Below are 20,402 nucleotides of genomic sequence, written 5' to 3'. Positions count from 1 at the left end.
TTCAGGATATAGGTGAGTAATTGAAGATGTATTTTATTTACATCTTTAATTTAAAAAAGAAGCACGTATCCTGCAAAAGGTTCGAGGAAGGTAGCTAATTCATCAAAGTCTCACACATTACTAGTGGAATCTCTATAGTGCCTCACTATACTTTTGATTTGATTCCAAGGAAACCTCAAATTAAGAGGTATTTGAATTGCCTGAATCCACAGGATTATTTTTCCCCTATCCAAGTACCTAATTCTATCTGTGAATAACCCCACTTAATCATGTTCCCTCATAGTTTTGTTCGCAATTTATTCAGCAATATTTCACAGTACTAATTAATTTAGATTATACCATCAACAACCTATCAAATCTACACAATTTAAATCCGACACCAATTATACTTCACTAACAATTCGCAAACTGTCTATTTCCATAATTGTGCTATCTGAGACAATTATACAAACAACAAATTTATGATGCCAGCACTTAATCAAATTCAATATAAAGCAAAAACCATGAAAGAAAATTAAATACATACCAGACTGTTACAGTTAATACACCTTCGATTATCTTGAAGTTTGAGAAGTCCCCGAATTATTCGCTCATTTTTCTCGTCTTCCTTCAGTCGATTCGCCATTCACACTTCCTCTATGTATCAAAAGCCAATGCTATAAATGGCGCAGTCGAAGTTTTCCCAAAAGAGCATAAAATCAAGAGTCGGTTTACTAGAATTTATTCTCCAAAATTTTATCCAATCAATCAGCAATCACCAAACGAATTTCTCAATAAATCCTTCATTAATCTCTCTTAAAGGCGTGATCAAGCAACATATATTTAATTCTGCAAAGGTATTAGCTACTAAATTTCTCACAATTGGACATTCGAAAGCAACGGATCTGAGAAATCAACAGTTTTCAAAGTTGACTAAAACGTGAAGGAAAAAATTAGAACTGACCTGAATCGGCTTGTGAAAAAAATGAAGAACGGTCGTTGAATTTTTTTTTCTTTTTTTCAACACAGCAGCCTTTGTGCGGTGAGCTGGAGAGAGATCCAGCACTTAACTCACTTTCTTTAAATAAATTAAAACTCTAGAAGATTAAGCGAGAGGGAGAGAGATTTGCAGATCTTTCAATGCTTGGTAACTAAGTTGTACAGCTAAGAGCTAAACCAAAGTCTGTTTCTCTTTCTCCTAAGAATTAAGAGAGAGAGAGAGAGAGCGTGTGTGTGTAATTTGTTTTCTTTTAAGAATTAGGAGAGAGAATATAATCATAATAATAAAGTATAAAACGAAGAGTGACAGAGATAAATGAGATTTTTATACATATATTTTTGGGTTAATTCCGCCTGCTCCAAATATTTCAATATATTTCACTGCGTACCCAAATATTTCAATAATATCCAATCCAAACCAAAATTCTTTTAATTTGACCATTTATTCTAACGGTCAAAGGATAAATTTAGAAGTTCATGTTCTAAATATTATTTGATGATGATAAATTAAATTTATTTGATAAGTTAATTGATGAAATTATTATTAATTACCTTTAATTAAGAATTTTTAATGTAAATATTAATTATTGAATTAATATTTTATCTCATTTAATTCTTTTCTAATTCAAGATAAGGGGTATTTCAGACATTTCATTAACTTTCAAACAGCTCCGTTAAAAATACGGTCAAAGTAACGGAATTAGGTGCGCGGTGAAAAATATTGAAAAGTTTGGGTACATAGTGGAAAATGTTAAAAGATTTGGGGGTTGGATGGAAATAACCCTATATTTTTAACACGCACTGTTTTCGGGCAAGGGGGAGAGAAGGCATCGCGTACTGTGTTTGTTGTGGCATGTCCTTGGGTCATTTGACTGTGTGTTGTTTTAGTCTTCGGCGAGGATGGTCCACGGTCCTAGAAGGCGACTGACGAATGACTAATTATCGTGCAAAATTAGGTCATTATAGTGTAAAAACTGACGTAAATGCTTTAATTTATTTTTGTTATTATAAAGAATTATATAACATACATATTAAATAAATGTGTTTCATAAAAAAATATATTGGATAAATAATATATATATGTCACGTGAATAAGTCTCTTTATCTATATTATTATTTGGATGCAAATTATTTTATAAATGGGGGAGATTGATGTAAAATATTTTTCAACCATGTTAAATAAGGTACATGTTGTCAAATTTAAGTCTATAGTAGTTTCTTTTTTTGGAAATTTTTTTTAGACTTCTATTTGTTTTTGTCAATTTTAATTGCTTTTTATTTGTTTTATTTGAAAAAAAACTATAATTTTATTATTTTAAAATAACTTAAATTTACCTATTTTAGTAAATTTGCATTATTTTGGACTTGATTATGAAAAAGGAATTAAAACTCTGATTGTATCCGTTTTAATTATTAATAAAATTCCCTTCTTTTGAGGAGAATTCTGTTTTCTATCATTTTTGTTTTACGTCAAGGAAGTTATAAAATTTACCTCTAATTTTTTAAAAGATTAATATTATTATTTTTTCTTAATTTTCACCTTTTTTATGAGCAAATAAGTTATACCTGCCGAAGTAAACTGCATACTATTGTGATCCTGATGTGACTTTATTTATTTATTTATTTTTTAATTCTTTGGTGAAACTAGACATTATCCATCCGCTTAACCTGCTTTGTTTTGAACTACGGTCGGAAAAATATGCGTACAACCAATTACTGGACCTGTCTACGTTACAGATTCTGTAACAAACATCTCCCGTCATCCCACCATCCGATTTTCTTTTGTTTAGTTTCTCACTCCACATCCAATCACATCCAACGGCTGATGCTGCAGTCTGTACCTTACAGAATCTGTAACGTAGTTTTGTCCCCAATTACTTTTCAATCCACACAAAAGAATTGAGATGACAATCCTTAAATTTTCAATAATTTAAAAGTCAATTGAAAACTCATTGAGATGTTACATCAATTAATTCATTCGTTGGAATTAATATTGAATAATTTATATAAATTATTCAGTAATAACGACCAAAAACATCTTTATCCTATATTTGTACAGACAAATGAAATATAACATTTATTTACATTTGCGTATAAATTCAGACCTTAATTTATTTATCAAATCACATCTCAACAAATATAGACAAAAAGAATTTGATCGAATAGTTTTCAAGCATTATTCTTTAATTGACTACTCATTCAAATTTTAAAAGAGTTCGAAGATTAAAAAATTAATTTGAATTTTATCTATTGCCACTTTTCAAAAATAATTAAAAAATGATCAAAAGGAGAAAATAAGATATAAATACTTGCAGATAATTGAAATGAGAGCGATATTGCAGCCTTTTTTTCTTCTCTTTTTTCCTTAATTGAAAGTTATATTACATAGTATATATAAATTAATTTATAAACAAATAAAAAAGAAGCACCATGTCTCTATCTAGAGCTTTTTTTTTTTTTTCATAAATGTTGAAGTTCAATTCAAAAATCAACTCTTAAATTAAGAAAGAATATGCTTCCACACATAAAGGGGGGGTTCAAATTTCAAGCCATCGACTTCAAAAAAGATATTCCTCAAATATATGGACAATATTTTATAACAATTAATGTAAAGCAATCTCAATAATAATATAATTGTAAATATTAGTAATAGTCTCATATAATATAAGTTATAATCTATGTAAAAAAAAAGAGTATTCATTAGCCGTCGATCAATAAGTAAATTAAAATATTCTCACTATAAGCTTCTTTTTTAACAAAATAGACATGGTAAGTTTAGAAATTAATAAATATATATGAACGGAATACATTGTTAACTCAAGGGTCTTAATTCAATTTGGTTAAAGAGCGTCATAAAAATGTTCTACTATATAAAGTACTTTTTTTTTTGCACCCCTTACGCTTTGGGATGCTAACACATCATATGCTTATTGGCCCAAGAGAACATAATTTAACGCTCACGATATAATTAACGTAGCATGTGAATGGTTATTAATCAATTTCTAATTGATTGGCACATTCTTAGTCATAGAGAGCCGACACTTTCTGGTCCCCTGGAGGAGCCGCACTCCATTAAAGTTTTGGAACTCAATAATACAAATACTTTATCGAGTCATGGTTGTTCATTATGTTTATTGGAAACGACTGGTCATTATAAAAATTTTACAAACAAGGGGAAAAAGACGAGTAAAAAGATAACTAAAAAAAAAAGAATTAGCAATAATTTCATTGCTATTAGAAGGGCATTTTCCAACATTTAAAAGGAAGAAAGTAACTTTTGCTCGCACATTCAAAAAGTGCTTCTGTAAAGCAAAGCGATGCAAAAACAAAAAATAAATTGTGGTTAAAAGCGAAAATACCAAACATGTCTTTCCAGGAACCAAAAAAGGATAAAATTACGTTGCAACAGTAGTAATGTACCAATACTTTTTGTCTTTTTGTGGTTTAATTACACATTACCCTGATACTTTTATAAAATTAAAAAGAACTAAAGATTTCAAATTTTAACATATGAGTTGTTTTGAATAATACGGCATTTGAAAAGAATCTTTACGTACAAGAAATATGTCCTTTGCGTTGGTTATTTACTGTCGTAAAAAAAAAAAAATTTACGATAGTATAATGATCATAAGTGAAAAAAAAAAGAAAAGAGATTTGCAATCGCAAATCACCGTTTGTGGAAGTTTTGCAATTGTTAATAAGTTGTTGCAAAAATAACTAAATACTTAATACTTTATTTTTTAATAAAAAAGACTATTTATAAACTAATAAATTTATTATTCAATCATTTTCAATCAAGCATAAATTATAATCTATTATTTTAAAAAAAGCAGAAATGCAATCAGAAAATGAAACTAATTGAAGCAGAATGACTGATCTAAATTATAACGAAGGAAAAAAACTTATAGCCTTACTTTATTGTTTTTCTAATTTTTTTAATGTTTTTTCTTGCACATGCCTTAAGAGAGAAGGTGGTTAAATCATGAAAATTGAAGAGCAAATATTCTTATTTATTTTTTAAACAATAAATTTCGTTTGATTAATTTTTAGTATTAAATTGTGCATTTGGCTCGATCAAATCATATCAAATAATATCCTAGACCTTAGGCCTTGTTTTTAATGGAAATACTTGAGCTTTGGGTATCTAAATTTAGGGATGGCAAAAAGCGGGTTTGGACCGGGTTTTTTTAAATCCAAGCCTAAGCCCCCTTTAAGTTAAGCATAAGTGTATAAGGATGGCAATGGGGAGGGGAGGGGAGGGGACCGATCTCCCCATACCCATCCCCAATATTTTGCGTATGTCTCCGTCCCCTCCCCGTCCCCGTCAGAATTACTTGAGAGAATCCATATCTCCTCCCCGAATAATAACAGAGGATTCCCGAGGGTCCCCGATCCCCAAATAACTAATACATTTTTTTTCAATTTTGAGTTAATCATATTAAAATAAAAAATTTAAATAAAAGTAAAGTTCGAAATATATCTTACATTAATATCTATTACAAAAGTCACATACATTAAATTAGTAAGTAACGCAACATGCAAGGAATACAAACTTCTTTTACAAACTATCATGAACAAATTAATAGTTTAATACAAAATTGTTACAAATAAAATCGAATTTAAATTCAAAATTAACTTTTTCAATGGTGGCGTGGGCACTTTATAAATGTGGACTATTCCCTTTACAACACAATAGTTAAATCGGAGCAAATCAAAAACAAATATTAGATCAGATTAGATTAGATTAGATATTAAAATTGTGATTCGCTGTGGGCAATTATAACATCTAAAAATAAATAAAAAATAGATTTAAGTTTAAAATATTTAAAGAATATTAAAATTAAAAAAAATGTTTGGCTAATAGAATCTACTCGATCTTTTTAATGTCCTAAATAAAAATTTAGGACTTTAATTAGTTAATTAGGCCTAAAAGTTTAATAATATAAATATTTTGATATTTTTTATTTTTACAAATATTTATAATTTTATAATTTAAATTTTATTATTTATTTACTAGTAATTTTAAAAAATTAAAATAAAATTAAAAATTAAAATGGGAAAATTGGTAGGGGATGGGGATTCCACCTCATCCCCGTCCCCTCCCCGAATAAGAAATTGGGTAAAAAAATTTTCCCGTCCCCTCCCCAAATAAGAAATTGGGTATGAAATTATCCTCATACCCTCCCCGAATAGGGAAAATCCCCGAGGGTACCCGTCCCCGTGGGGATTTTTGCCATCCCTATAAGTGTATGACCTGCGTCGGGCTTGGACTTTATTTATTTTTTAAATTATTGTAAATTTAAAATAAATTAATGATCAATAAGTTATTATAATAATAAAAAAATGAATATTTCAAAGTAAAATAATAAAATAAAGTAAATAAAAGCTTATAAATTTAATTTTCTTTAATACTGAATTATATAATTTAAACACTCTCTTAATTAATAACGCATAAGAGAGAGTTTAGTATCATAATTTTAGCTTTTTTAAATTATTATTGATTTATAAATTAAGAATTTAAATTTTTTCAAGTTATTTTTTTTAATTTTAATTATATTATTCTAATTTATAAATTTATTTTTTTAAATAATGAGTCTGGGCCTGGCCCGATCTTTTTTTCTTGAGCTATTGTCCAAGCCCTCATGTGTGAGGACCGAGCTGAAGCCCACATGCAACCTTTTTTGCCCACCCTATCTAAATTAAGGGATTGGAACAATAAATTATAAATTGAGGAAATTTATAAGTAATTTTAAAATAAACCAGTGCCCTCTCTTGTCTTTTAGTTGTTCTGCCACTAAAAACAAAATTCACTGAGTCCAAATTTTTAAAAGCAAAATATGATAATTCTAAAAAATCATAAGGTTCAAAAGCTTTTGAACTACTTAAAAAGAAAAAAAATGTCTTTCTTTATATAATTCTTTTTTAATCTTTCTATATGATTTTATTGGGCTACATTTACAAATTCGAAATGACTCCCTTATATTTAAAGAACAATGTTGATATTTTATAAGTAAACTAATATATTGTATGTATAGATAAATTAATATGCTAATTAATATTGGAAAGAAAAATTTATAAGTTAAGTTTTGTAACTATAAAATAGTGAAGTTTTACAACCTAATATTTTTATGCATCTTTTTTTTTACAATTTTATCCTTTTTTTGTTTTATAATTTTATGAAATATTAAAATGCTAATGATCCATATTTTTTGTACATATTAAATTTTATTCCAGCATATTATCTAACTAAAAAAATGATTACACATGTTGATTTTGTAATTGTTTAAAAAATTTCATGTAATATTAGACTGTCAATTTTTATCAAAGTCAAACTAGGTTAATGAATCAAAGTTTAAAATTGTAAAACAATATGATCTTAAATGTGCAAATATTTTAAAACTTTAAGCTTTTAAGATTGTACAATAAACTATAGGGATATGTGGTGTTAATATCCAATTAAATGCAACTCTAACCGTTGAATAAGTTTTCCATTACATCTATTGGCTAAATTAGAAAAGGACAAAATTGTTGTAGCTTGCAACTGTCGCAAAGTAGCTGGATCCCCAAAAAATAAAAATTCCAAGACCAGTGCTAACGTTAATCGTAACGTACATCCACACACAGCAACAGTACTTATGGGCATAAATACTGTTGCTGTGTGTGGATGTACGTTACGATTAACGTAGAAGCTCCCAAATTCCAAACGTACAAAGGATCCGCATGCAAATGGGCGTATGGGTAATGTGGGTGGGCTAACTACGGGCCCAACCCGCAGGAGCTTCCGCTCCATATTGACTACATCCGCCGTACAGCGAGCAGTATGGGAGACCCACGTATAATTCGGGAACTAATCCGCGCGAGTGATGAGCTGGCATAACTGAAAGGGGCAAACGCGAGAGGCATCGCATAATGCATGTTTGGATTGCACCTCGCGTTTCTTTTCAGCGCCGGGTGCGGAATACAAACAGACAAAAATCAAATGAAAACTTCGCGCTACATTTTCAGCATATCGTACTTGCTAACCGCTGCGTCTAAATAGCACAGAGAGAGAGAGAGGGAGAGCAAGTAAAGAGTACACACAAATACACAATCAAAACTCTAACCACATTCACTCGTAGATATTTTCATTTACACTTGCTCATTTTCTCTCTATCGTAAAGCTTTATAAAATGTGCAGGGTTTGATTTTTCGTTTTCGCTTGAAAACAGGACGAATATAAATGGCAAATTTGGGAGAGAAACAGAAGGTAGAAGAAACAGAGTACGAGAGCGAATCTGAGGAATCGGTGTATGCAGTGGCGACGCGAAGAGAAAATGCGAGCGACGACGACGACGACGGTAACGGTAACAGTGAAGGAGAGGCGAGAGAGAGGCTTGTACGGAGTGATCGGAAGGTTCGTGTTGGTTACGGAGACGAATGGGACGGTCTTGGTGGATGGGACGAAAACGACGTCGATGCGGTTGGTGAGCTTGAAGTGCTTGGAGATGAGCAACTGGAAGTGCTTAAAAAATTAGTTGAAGTAGAAGAAGAAGAGGAGGAGAAGGAGGATTTTGCAGAAAAAGAAGTGTACGCGGGAGAGAAGCAGAGAAAAGAGAAAGAAAGTAAGGCGCCTTTGGATCCTAGAAACGGTGCGTTTTATATGCACGATGATCGCTTTAGAGGCCGTGGCCGTGGCTCAAGCAGGTACTCGTGTTTTAAATATCGTGTAATTGTCAGAGCTCTTTCCCGAGTATACACGCATATATATGCATGTCGATGTTATATTTTAAATTTGTTGAACTAATACCGATAAATAGGATGATAAAATATTATCATGTATTGATTTGAATGTTCTAAAAAGAAATTAAAATTAATAGAAGCGACAAGGTGTCGGTAAAATTGGAGACACTTTAATTCATATTCTGGAGAGCATGTTTAGTTTTCCAATTAACATTGCTTTCTCTCATGTTGCAAGAAATTTTCTGATTTTCCTTATTTATATACTTATTTGTTTTAAATTGGATATAATTTTTCATTATTTATTTATTTGTTTGTTTGTCTGTTTTAAATTGAATATGATATACGTAACGGAGATGTGATGTGAAAAGAGTTCCTGTAACTCTTAAATCACTTATGCTGAAGGTTTAGAAGGATTTTTGTAGTTAATTTCAATTCAGAGGCAGTTTTTTAATCAGCATTCCTTTGAAACTTTGAAACTCTCATCAATAATCATGAAAACAAATTACTTGTTTGGTCACCTAATTGTTATTCATGGGCCATGTACATTGTCAAAAGCTTTTAATCAGTTTAGATTTTTTGTTATTAACTTGATTGGCAGTGAGAAAAATGACTAATTTTATAGGCAGAGGATAGATGGTGCTAGTCTGCTAGCCTTTCCTTGATTTTTTAAAACCAACTTTTTATGGATTTATTTCAAATCTACTTATTGAATTTCATTTCTATCTTTAACTTCTTACTTGAGAAATGCGTGATATAGATTTTTGACTATTTCAGGTGGACACTTGATGAAAGGTTTAGGGCACTCTGTGAGGAAAGAAAATGGAAGCATGACAAGTTCGAACAGATGAAAGTGCAGGATTCTTATGATAATAATGCCTTTGCTGAAGTTCTGTCTTCATGCTGAATATTGTTTGTCCATCTACTAGTACTTTTGTTTATGTGATAGTGTGAAGAATATAATAAGGTTGTTGCATAGGCTCTGATTTAATGTAATCATCTATGTGACACTTTCTTTAAACTAATTATAGGTCAGGAGGATTTCTGAACAATATCTTCAAGGTCACTCTAAGAATCAAGGCAAATGTCGGGGTTCTGTAAAAGCAAATTGGTCTAAAACCAATGACAACATTAACAATCAAAACTATTCGGCTAACGTTGTCAGAGGGAGAGGGCCTATAAAATATAATCCTATTATGAGAAGCAGCAATGTGAATCTGCTAACAATAGCCAAGCGGTAAGCTAGCAATCTAGTTGTAAATATTTCTTCAGCATCTTCTTTTCAATGGACACTATTTGAGGCCAAGTTGTTTTCCAACCTTTCAGATCTATGAAGCCCCAGGGCCAGACTTCAACTACTAGTTCAAGGAGGGTATTCTCAACAAAAGATGCTAAGTAAAAATTCCAGGAAGAAAGAATATGTATACAATCTCGCTTTCATTGAATTTATTTTGGATTCACTTTTATTGTTTGCTTACTTTTCAGGAATTCTAAACCCCAAGAAATGCATTCAAGTCCTGAATCAGCAAGAACATTCTCAACAAAGAAGTAAAGCACTTTATGTTTACAATTCTTCAGTTATTTTTATTTTTTATATTTATTTTCTTAATTTCAAGTTCATTGCTTTCTGACCTTCGAGATCCAAGAAGTTTGTGAAAGGCGCTTCAAATTCTGTTTCAGTGAGAGCATCCTCAAAAATGAAAAATGTAGAGTCCTGTTTTCTTGCCTCCGAGAAGCATGGTTTCAAGGAAAATAATTGTTCTGCATTGCAGATGCTTAATCCTTCAAGTCCTTCAAAACATCTTAACTCTGTGACAGAGAAAATAGATGTAAAACCTGGAAAAGCATTTGAACATTTTCCAACTTGTGCACTACAAAATCAAGATAGCTTTGTGCCACAATGCAATTCTTTGGTTCAAGGGAGGATTCCAAATAACCCTATTGGACAAGACAAGTTTTTTTCAGAGAACTTCATCCATCCAGCTTCTGAAAGTTATCTGACGAATTTGCCACCGCAACCTTCCATAATCTGGCCAACCTACACAGTAGCATCTCCTCAGATGATGGGTCCGAGAGATTTATTTTTCTCAATAATGCTTTCTCACCAGCTAAGCTTACCCATTAACCAAGTCAGCTCAGTATATCCACCGGCACAGCAACCCATTGTTCAACATATTCCAATTGAAAGCATGATTCGACATCCTTCTCTGGTTTATACTCAGCAGTTGAATCAAAGCTCTGGGAGTGGAGCTCAAGCTTCATCTGAAGCTTTGTTACCAAATTCTTATGACATAGATAAACCAGGTTCTCTAGCCACCACAAGTAAATCAAAAGTTGCATTGGGTGGAAAAGGAGTCAGCACTTGTCATGGAAATGGAAGAGGTTCCTTTCTTTCTCGTGTGACACAGAGTAATCGAAACTTTACAGACAATGCAGCACTTCTTCCAGGTATTTCACAGTAGTTACTATTGTTTGGGGTTCATTGGCGTATTAATACTATAAATTTCCTATCAATAAGGCTTGTGGGTGATACTATTAGTCATACTTTATTGTTAATAATCCAATCTTCCTTGCATGATCCATTGGGGTTAACTAGATGAAACTTGGGTTGAGTACCTTCCAAATATTCTGCCGGTATTGATCTAACTGTAAATACCTTAAATTTTGTAGCTAATGAAAAATAGAGGTGCTCCTGTAAAATTTAACCTTGGTTTAATACTTAAATCTTTTATTACTATTAGCAGCTACATATCCAGTTATCTTAACATGCAAAGGTGCTAGGGCAAAGGGAAACAAAGATGGGTGGAACAGTTTCCAAAGAAAAATAATGTATTGTTAGTAGTTATTAGAGATTTTTCATTCATAAGGAGTTTAAATGTTTGTACATGCAGCCATGCAACTTGGGAGCCAGCAGAATGGCGATCATGATGAACCAGCTATTAAAGTGGCCGTCACAAGATATCTTTCTCAGTCACAAAATGCTTTTGGGAATCCTGAGATAACATGGTATTCTAACAATTTTTTTACCTCTATACTTGTTTCAAGCTGCTTTTATGAGTTAAAGTTCCTTTTTCTAAGATGAATTGAAGCCCTTAGAAGATGACCGATTATCCACTTAATGTTCCGACAGGGGTTAAGAAGGTGTGGCGGTAAGGGAGATCACCTTCTGTAGTACTTAATATAGCCAAAGGATAGTTAAGATTATTTTTGTTTTCATTTCCTTCTGATAGTTGATAATTGTTAATAAACTGAAAGTAGATTCGTTATCTTCAAGAGCACAATGCCTGTATATGTTACAAGTTCCTAAATGCACACTATGCAATTTTGCTTTGTTTAAAATTTTGTGGATTGATCTAAAATGATTGGGTGACGCTTTATAGATAAAGTGGAATACAGTAGTAATGATCTTAACATCCAGGTCTCTCTCTCTCTTTCTTATTTTTATTTTATAAATTGAAAAAAAAATATAGATATCCCTATCTTTGTTCCCATGACATTGGTGTGATGACACCAGGTTTCCAGTTTTCCCAGCAGCTACTGGAACTGTAGGTTCTGCAGATAGTTCTCTCCATGCTGCTGCTAAAGGTGGTTATACTGCTCATTCAACTGGAGAGCTGTCTTCTTATCGTGTCACAAGGTTAGTAGCATCGTATAGTTTCCTACTATCTTCTTTTACCTGTTTTTCTGTTTGTCAATTTTTGTCTTCTTTTCTGCTTATTATTAAAATATATTAATCAGATGTTATGCCCTCTTTTTCCCGTTAAATTCCATTTTTCAGTACTGAACGTAGTCACTAGTCTCTTATGTCACAAAGAGATACATCAGCCATCACTCTGATTTTATATTTATAATTTTATGAATGAAGTTAATGATTGAGTTTGTAAAGTTCATTAGATGAGAGAAGTAAGAATGCCAGCAGTTCAGATTGCTCTAGTATTTTTTTCTGTTTGATGTAATTCCAGACATTGGTTAGAGTCAACTGATTTTCAATGATTGTAATTTTCTGTTTTGTATGCAGATATTCAAGGATGAACATTAACAAGCAAAGAGAATAGATTTAACTGTTTGTGAATAAGCTGGCCAGTAATTTGGTGATTCTCATAATTTTAGTCTTTATTATTCAATTGTTGAAAAGTTCTAATATCCTGATAATTTCCGTTTTCTCACATCTTTTTGCTTTCTCAATCTCCAGCCTAGTAACAGTTGCTTGGCAATGTGATATAATTCAAGATACCCTAGGTGAGGCAGGAGTGAGGTTTGTTAATTTTACATCAAAAGGAAAATATTTGTTAGTTATATTTCTTCTGAATATCTGTCTGGCATTGAATTCAGGGGTATACAATGAAACAACATTTTTTGACCACTCAGAAATTTGTTGATATTCTGCCAATAAATTAAAATAAAATAAATGGCTTATTCAAGAAAAGTCATGCCTCGCAGACATGATCTTATGCATCATCCACTCTTGACAAGTGACTTGGATGTTTGCCAACTGATAACCAAGGGCATGCTCACTGGCATCAGTTGCATTTTCAAATTCTTACTTTACAAAGATAACCTGTTGCTAGTTTCAATAGTTAATTGTACCCTAGTTCATGTTCTGGTTTCATACTAATATCTCCCATCATTTTTCCCATTGCAGCAATATAACATATGCCTACTAACATTGCAGTTGATTTTCAGCAGAAACATTTTGAGGTTTATATCATCTTCTTTAGTGGTAATCAGTTACATTTTGAGGTTCGTTTGACCTTGTGAAGCGATAATTAGTTTAATATGTAGTCTGTTCAGCTTAGTCAAAAACCTTGTGGTTTTGCAATCCGTCAGAAATTGGTGGTTGCTTACCATTTTTCAGATTTTCCTTTACCATGTTTACTTTTACAGTCGTGAGAAACAGAAACAAGTGCTTTCAGAATGACACGGAATTGTATGGATAAGGAAAAAATATGACAGTATACACAGCTGCTAATAGAACTGATAATTTTCGAAATCCTTTGCCATGTTTATCTTCCAGGTTCTTGTTTCCGGCCATTACTGGCTGCTGTACCTGCATCTGTATTACTAATTAAGAATCCCTCTTTAGAATGATGTATATAACTTTTACAAGCTTGAGGAAATTTTATTTAGTAATTCCATAAAAAACTAATGGGTGGGGTTATTTTAATTTAAATTTGAAAATAAAATTTTGGCACTAATTTTGAGTCGTTGATTTCAATCAATCCAATAATAGATATTGAAAGTTAAAGTAACATTTAATAATGTTAATTATCCACCATTGAATTTTATGAAATCAAGTTTAAGATTTGTGTCAAAATTTTAAATAAAAAATTTGAGTTTAAATAACCTTATTCAAAACTAATTAATCAATACTATTCCTGTGCCCACATGAATATTCTGTAGTTCTCCCTGTAAGTACGCCGCCTGTAAGAAAAATTGTTCATTTATCCGTGACGGTCGCGGGATTTGGTGACAATAAGAATTTTGTACGTAATTGGTTTTATAGTAAGGTTATTGGACATTCATGCATCTAAATTTGTTCGATTGTTTTCCCTTTTATCATTCGTAAAGATGCGGAAGATGAATGGGGTTAAAAATGGGCAACCGGATCATATATACAAGTGCTAACAATCCGCAATGGGTGCGTTTGGCATCCAGGATGCAATACCATCCTGCACAGCACCAAATTGGTACCCTACGTTTGGCTAAAAATTGACTTCGGATTATACCATATAACATTATTGTTGTTATACAGTTAAAGACGCATTAACTAAACCCGTGGGTGTATGGGGTTTACACATGATCGCACTATAAAAAAAAAAAAAAATGTAAGTGTTTCTTCTTCAAAACACGATTAAGCCACAAAACACAACTTCTCTTCACTTCCATTCTCTTGTCAAAACCCAATCTATCACCGACACCGGCACAACAACAGCCACTTTGAGTACTCGATGTTGTCATTTTCGTCAAGTTCTCTGACGCGACACCACTGCACCACCACCTCTATGCCGCGGGTTCGCAGCCACTGCACGATATCATAATAAATTCATATTAGCATTTTTGCCTTTATCCATAACTTGAGTGTTTTAAATTATCAAAGACATTCTTTTCACAAAAAAAAAAAAAAAGAGGGAGAGAAGAAAAAATAGACCCCTCTTACTTACTCTTTTTTGCTTATTTCTTTTTTATTTTCTTCTTAAGAAGAAAATGATTTAGAGGGAGGAATAAGGATTTATTTTTACAAAATAAATCAATAAATGAAGGATGCAAAGAACCGAAAAAAAAAAAAGAAAAATTGTGGAATGATAACAAGGGAAAAAAAATAGAGGAGGAAGAAAAGAAAGAAGAGAGCAAAGAGAACTGAAGATGTAAGATTTTGTCCTGGTAAAAGAGGGGAGATAAAGAGTAAGGATGATGCGTCAGATATGCAGAGACAACTTGTGTTTATTATTTTATAATTTATTTTACCATTTTTTTGATAGAATTTATTTGACCATTTGTTTTATAAAACAAGCAAGAAATATATTGGTTGTTTGTCATTCATTCCTATCAAATGTATGTTTTAATTATTTATTTATGTTGTGATATTTTTTAAAGGCTATTTGATTAAATTATTTGATTCGATTGTTATTTCAAAAGAGTATGTATTTAGGAAATGATAAAAAAGTAAATATTATGCCAGCAAAAATTTTAGAATTTGTTAGTGTTATATATGTTTATGATGAATTATAATTTATATATATATATACTAAAAGAAATTAATGTAAAAGTTTTAAAATTTAAAACTTTTATATTTAGTATTTTTCTAAATATTAATAAATATTATTTTCTAAATATATAATTTAATTAATCATAAAAAAATATTAACACAATACAATGCAACATCAAATACAGTATAACTAAAATTAATACATTGCAGTGTAAAACCAAACGTTGTACAACATTATTATAATCCAGTATTAATGTAATACATCATAATACAATCAAAACAGTTGGAATGAAACAACCTTTTTCCCCAGTATTTTTGTTAATAGTCACTCCTAATTTTATATTCTCAATAAAAAGATATACATGATGATTGATATTAGACAAATAGTATAAGCACAACTGAATTGAGAAAACAAATAGTTTCTTTCATTTTTTTACACCTCTGCAACTAAGATCCTTCCAATTGTCAATTACTGTTCTGTTTATTTTGTATTAAAAAAACAAAAGAAGAAATTTCTCTTGTTTGTGTTTAGAGCTTTGGAACTTTTTTTTTATACTGTTATATAGGATTGTTCCTCATATTGCATAAGATATTACAATTGATCTATACAATCAGATTATTTAAACCCTTAACTCCTCATGGCGTGTGCATTGATTTTCTGAAGAAATACCTAGATTCTTTAAACTCCCTCTAATATTCAAGGAATATCCAGTCTACTCACATTTCGTGAAAAGAGATTATCTCTACTTAATTATTTGATAATTGATGGAGGATTGAAACTAACCCTCATAATATTTTTATGGAGGCTCGAACACTTACTCTCACCATTGTAAGTGTAAGGACTCTCCCATTGAGCCAAAGGCCCATTGGTGAGCTTTGGATAGTTGGTGTTTTGAATTTGTATCTTTTACGAACTCTTCTCTCATTGTATGTCTACCTGCATTTGCGCTATTGTTAAATTTTATTTTTTGGCATGATCAATGTCGTTTCGCCTTTGAGCTTAAATTGTATTATGCTTTCTAGTTATAGTGATTAATCTATATATAAATGTATAGTAGCTACTAATGTAGTCTACAGTTGACTTAAAAAGTAATTTTTTATAACTCTTTAGTTATTTGATAAATAATAATTGGATCATAAAAATATTGATTTTGAATTGTTGTAAGTTTCTAAGAAAATTAAGTAAGAACATAATATATCGCAACAACGTGCAAGAAGAAGAGACTTTAGAAATTTTGAGGGTTAATTATTTCTTTGTTTGAAACATTTTAGTACAAATTTACCCACAATTTAATTCACAAAGTCGTGTTTATCATTTTATTAATGAGAAAGATGTTCTAAGTTCATGATATAGTTCCTAGAGAAAGTTATATAACTATTTTTAATTTTTCTGAAATAATAGATTTTTGAGTTGTAAATGTTGTGCATTACTCACATATTGTTCAATTTGTTGAAGCGGACCTTTACATTAGAAATTTGGAACATCAAAATGTGAACTAAGGGAACTGTTTTAAGTGAAAAATGGAGGATGGTGATGCCTTTGCTCTTAGAAAAGAGAACAAAAAATTAGAGGATTTTATAAGATTGGTTTGAAGACATTAAAGGTGAAGAAGAGGATGACTAAATAAAAGTAATTAGAAATAGTGCAAGAAAGGGAAATGAAAAATTGAAGAACTTCTTATTGGATTTCTTTTTGCCCTTTTTGAGCTTAGCAAGGTTGAGTCGGAGGTTTAAGATGAGGCTGAGCATAATTTTGTAGAATTCTTGTGTAATACTATTCTGCAGGGAAGCGGATCCGGTGTTGAGCTGAGCTTGTGCTCAGCACCGGATCCTGGTCCATTCTGCAGATAGTGTGCTCTCTGTTTATGAAAAGTATGCACAAGTAAAAAAGTGATGATAGAGAAGAAACTTATTTATGTGAATGAGGAAGAGGAACATACCAATAAAAGTTTAGCTGAAGTTAATATGTTGGGGATGCTAAATAATGAAGAGATGAGAGTTAGTTTACTAGTTCAAAATACATTTCAAGACTAAAGACTCAACATGTTTTACCAAACCCATGGTAAGGTCACATGATTCATGGTCAAGGAATGATGACTCTTATAACGATGAATCGTCAAATGAAGAAATTAAGAAGTGTACATGCTTATGATTACGAGGTTGTTGAGGCTGTTGATGATTTTTATAAAACAAATAAAGTTCTTATTGTAGATCCATGGTTATGCTTAGTTGCTAAACCGAATGGGCGGCTAAGATATTTTCAGATTTATAGCAAATGAAATTCCTTAAGACATGTGTTGAAAGCTAGAGATTATAGCCTAATTTTGTGTATATATATTTATTCTTTCCTTTTATACTTTATTTTTCTTAATTTATTATGGCTTGCTTATACAACCTAGTCTGAGTAGTATATAATGTTATGAATAAGAAATATTTTCTCAATATTTTTTCTCATGGTATCAAAGCCCACATTAAGGTTTTTTGGCAGTTTTTGGTCAATAAATTTTCAGTTGCCAAAACCTTTAGGGTTTTATCTTGGTCTATGACTTCGAATCTAACTCTGGTGTAAATGTTAAACATATTTAGGCCAATAGTTCTATTGACAATCCTTCATTACAGATTACAACTCACAAATTGAATAGCCAAAACTTTTTGTAGTGGTCACAGTCTGTGAAGTTGTATGTGAAGGGAAAAGATAAAATGAGCTATCTTGATGGATCAATAGACATACTAGAAGCTGACGACCTTCATGTAAAATCTAATATGAACAGAACTTTATGGTAATGTCATGGCTTATTAATTTAATGGATCCTCACATTAGTCAAATGTTTTTTTTCTCACCATCAACATAAGATTTATGGGATGCAGTTATAGAGACATATTTTGATCTTGGAAATATTGCACAGTTTTACGAACTTAAGTGTCGTACTCATGAAACAAACAAGAAAGTGACACTATGACTGCATATTACAATATCATGAATATCTTATAACAAGAATTATATTTGTACTATGATGAAGAATGAAAGTGTAGAGATGATAGTAAAAGATTTAAGAGGTTATAGGAGAAAGAGAGGGTGTTTGAATTTTTGGCTGGCTTGAAGCTAGATTTGAATGTTAAAGGAGAAGTACTAAGCAGAAAACCTCTTCCTACAATTAGCAAAGTTTGTGCGTATGTGAAAAGGGAAGAAAGTACAAGAAAGGTAATGATGAGCAATTCAAATATTGATAATTCTTTCTTGATTACTTGTGCTACCGATTCAGCATTAGTAAGTGAACAAAAAAATATGAACAAGAAGAAAAATGACAAGGATAAACTTTAGTGTGGTTATTGCCATAAGCCAAGACATACCAAAGAGTTTTGTTGTAAGCTCCTTGAAAAGCCATAAAACTCAAGAAAATGCAACAAGTCTTTTGGACAAGATTCAAAGGGCTTTCAAGCTACAACTGATAATGCTAATGCAAACTCAGAGAATCAAGGATCAAAATTATTCACTAAAGAACAACTTTAGCAACTTGTCAAGTTCATGAGTCAATCACATTCTTCTAATCTAGTCCAAACAAGTAATTTTCTAAATACTTTCTGTATCTCTTTAAATACTTCTTACCCTTGGATAATTAATTTAGGGGCAACCGATCATATGACTAGTTTGTCCAACTTATTCTCTACTTACATACTCTTTCTAGTAAACAAAAGGTGAAAATCCTTAATAGGTCTCTTTCTTCACTCACAAGAAATGTTCAATTTTAATTTCTAAAACAGTTATCTTAAAATCAGTGTTGCATGTCCATAATTAATCTTGTAATCTTTTGTCTGTTGGTAAACTTACAAAAGACCTAAACTGTGTGCCTAAATTTTCTCTTTCCAATTGTGAGTTTCAGGACCTGTGTACGAGAAAAAGATTAGAGTGCTAAGGAGGTGGATGGATTTTATTATTTAAAAAAGGGGCCTGAAGTTTTGAGTAATCTATCCTTAGTTGACAAAATTGTTTTGTAAGTGCCTAGTGATAATGAAATTAGTTTGTTGCATCTTAGATTAGGACATCAAAATTTTTCATATTTAAAGTTGTTGTTCCCGACATTATTTAGGAATAAAAGTGACATTAATTTAAAATGTAAAGTGTGTGAATTATCCAAGCATCATCGTACTCATTTTCCTATCCAAACTTATAAAGTTTTACAACCCCTCTCTCTTATTTAATGATGTATGGGGTCTTCTCCGTTTTGCCAGTAATTTTTTAGCTAAATGGTTTGTCACTTTTATTGATGATCATACTTGAATTTGTTGGGCGAAAAATCTGAAGTTTCTGAAACTTTTCAAATTTTCCATAAAGTGGTTCAAACTCAATTTCAAGCAAAAATTCAAGTGTTTCGCACTGACAATGGCAAAGAATTTTTTTGTTTTATGTTGGGAAATTATTTGACTGAGAATGGAATAATTCATCAATCCTCTTGCTAATAGTCCTTAATAAGGTGGAGTTGCAAAAAGAAAAAATAGACATTTGCTTGAAGTTGCTCAATCTTTAATGTTTACTATGGGAGTACCAAATTATTTGTGGGGTGAAGTAGTTTTAACTGTCTGTTATCTCATAAATAGATTGCATATTAATACTTTGAAGTTTAAAATTCCAATCGAACTTCTTCATCAACTTTATCCCATGTCTTAGTCCTTTAGTTCTCTTCCTCTTAAAGTTTTTAGGTATGTTGCTTTTGTTCATGAGAAGAATCATCATAAAAGTAAGCTTGAACCTATGTCTTTCAAATGTGTATTTTTGGATTAGTCTCCTATAAAAAAAAAGGGACAAATGCTTTCATCCTCTAACTAGGAAATATTTTGTAACTATGGATGTGATTTTTTTAAAACTAAGTCTTATTTCTCTAAAACCTCTTTTCAAGGGGAAGAATATAATATGGAAGATCGATTTTGCAAGTTTTTTTTTTCAAAATCCACATACTCAGGTGAGCCATATTTTAGAGATAATATCACCAATTCAACTCCTCCT

The 20,402-nt window shown here is 31.3% G+C and overlaps 3 protein-coding genes across 4 annotated transcripts in view; 2 read left to right on the top strand and 1 right to left on the bottom strand.

The window, feature by feature from the left end:
- The window catches only part of LOC18055780 (probable ADP-ribosylation factor GTPase-activating protein AGD14), a 7,742-nt gene extending 6,474 nt beyond the window's left edge, over positions 1 to 1,268 (bottom strand). The window contains exons 1-2 of one of the 2 annotated variants that reach the window (XM_024177449.1): positions 944 to 1,268; positions 527 to 656 (exon numbers count right to left, since the gene is read on the bottom strand). In XM_024177449.1, coding sequence (XP_024033217.1) covers positions 527 to 625 — 99 coding nt within the window. In that variant the 5' untranslated portion in view covers positions 626 to 656; positions 944 to 1,268. The remainder of the gene's footprint in view (positions 1 to 526; positions 657 to 943) is intronic. The other variant, XM_006451035.2, reaches the window with a different exon arrangement.
- A 6,609-nt stretch (positions 1,269 to 7,877) lies between these two features.
- On the top strand, positions 7,878 to 10,246 carry LOC18055778 (protein MLN51 homolog). Its single transcript, XM_024177410.1, has 6 exons — positions 7,878 to 8,092; positions 8,187 to 8,661; positions 9,472 to 9,583; positions 9,726 to 9,931; positions 10,021 to 10,089; positions 10,180 to 10,246. The coding sequence occupies exons 2-6, from the start codon at positions 8,198 to 8,200 to the stop codon at positions 10,244 to 10,246; spliced, it is 918 nt and encodes a 305-aa protein (XP_024033178.1). The 5' UTR covers positions 7,878 to 8,092; positions 8,187 to 8,197.
- A 113-nt stretch (positions 10,247 to 10,359) lies between these two features.
- Positions 10,360 to 11,816, top strand: LOC112095875. The gene is made up of 2 exons (XM_024178473.1): positions 10,360 to 11,142; positions 11,586 to 11,816. The coding sequence occupies exons 1-2, from the start codon at positions 10,392 to 10,394 to the stop codon at positions 11,774 to 11,776; spliced, it is 942 nt and encodes a 313-aa protein (XP_024034241.1). The 5' UTR covers positions 10,360 to 10,391; the 3' UTR covers positions 11,777 to 11,816.
- The last annotated feature ends 8,586 nt before the right edge of the window (positions 11,817 to 20,402 follow it).

This window comes from Citrus clementina, unplaced genomic scaffold (assembly GCF_000493195.1).
Source record: "Citrus clementina cultivar Clemenules unplaced genomic scaffold, Citrus_clementina_v1.0 scaffold_1, whole genome shotgun sequence".
Lineage (NCBI taxonomy): Eukaryota > Viridiplantae > Streptophyta > Magnoliopsida > Sapindales > Rutaceae > Citrus > Citrus x clementina.
Note: the sequence above shows the minus strand (reverse complement) of the source record. Positions and strands in the feature narration are given on the sequence as shown.

Coding starts and splice junctions, on each gene's coding strand:
- LOC18055778 (XM_024177410.1), top strand. CDS start 8,198: ATGGCAAATTTGGGAGAGAAACAGAAGGTAGAAGAAACAGAGTACGAG. Junction 8,662..9,471: donor CGTGGCCGTGGCTCAAGCAG/GTACTCGTGTTT, acceptor TGACTATTTCAG/GTGGACACTTGATGAAAGGT. Junction 9,584..9,725: donor ATAATAATGCCTTTGCTGAA/GTTCTGTCTTCA, acceptor AACTAATTATAG/GTCAGGAGGATTTCTGAACA.
- LOC112095875 (XM_024178473.1), top strand. CDS start 10,392: ATGAAAAATGTAGAGTCCTGTTTTCTTGCCTCCGAGAAGCATGGTTTC. Junction 11,143..11,585: donor CAATGCAGCACTTCTTCCAG/GTATTTCACAGT, acceptor TTGTACATGCAG/CCATGCAACTTGGGAGCCAG.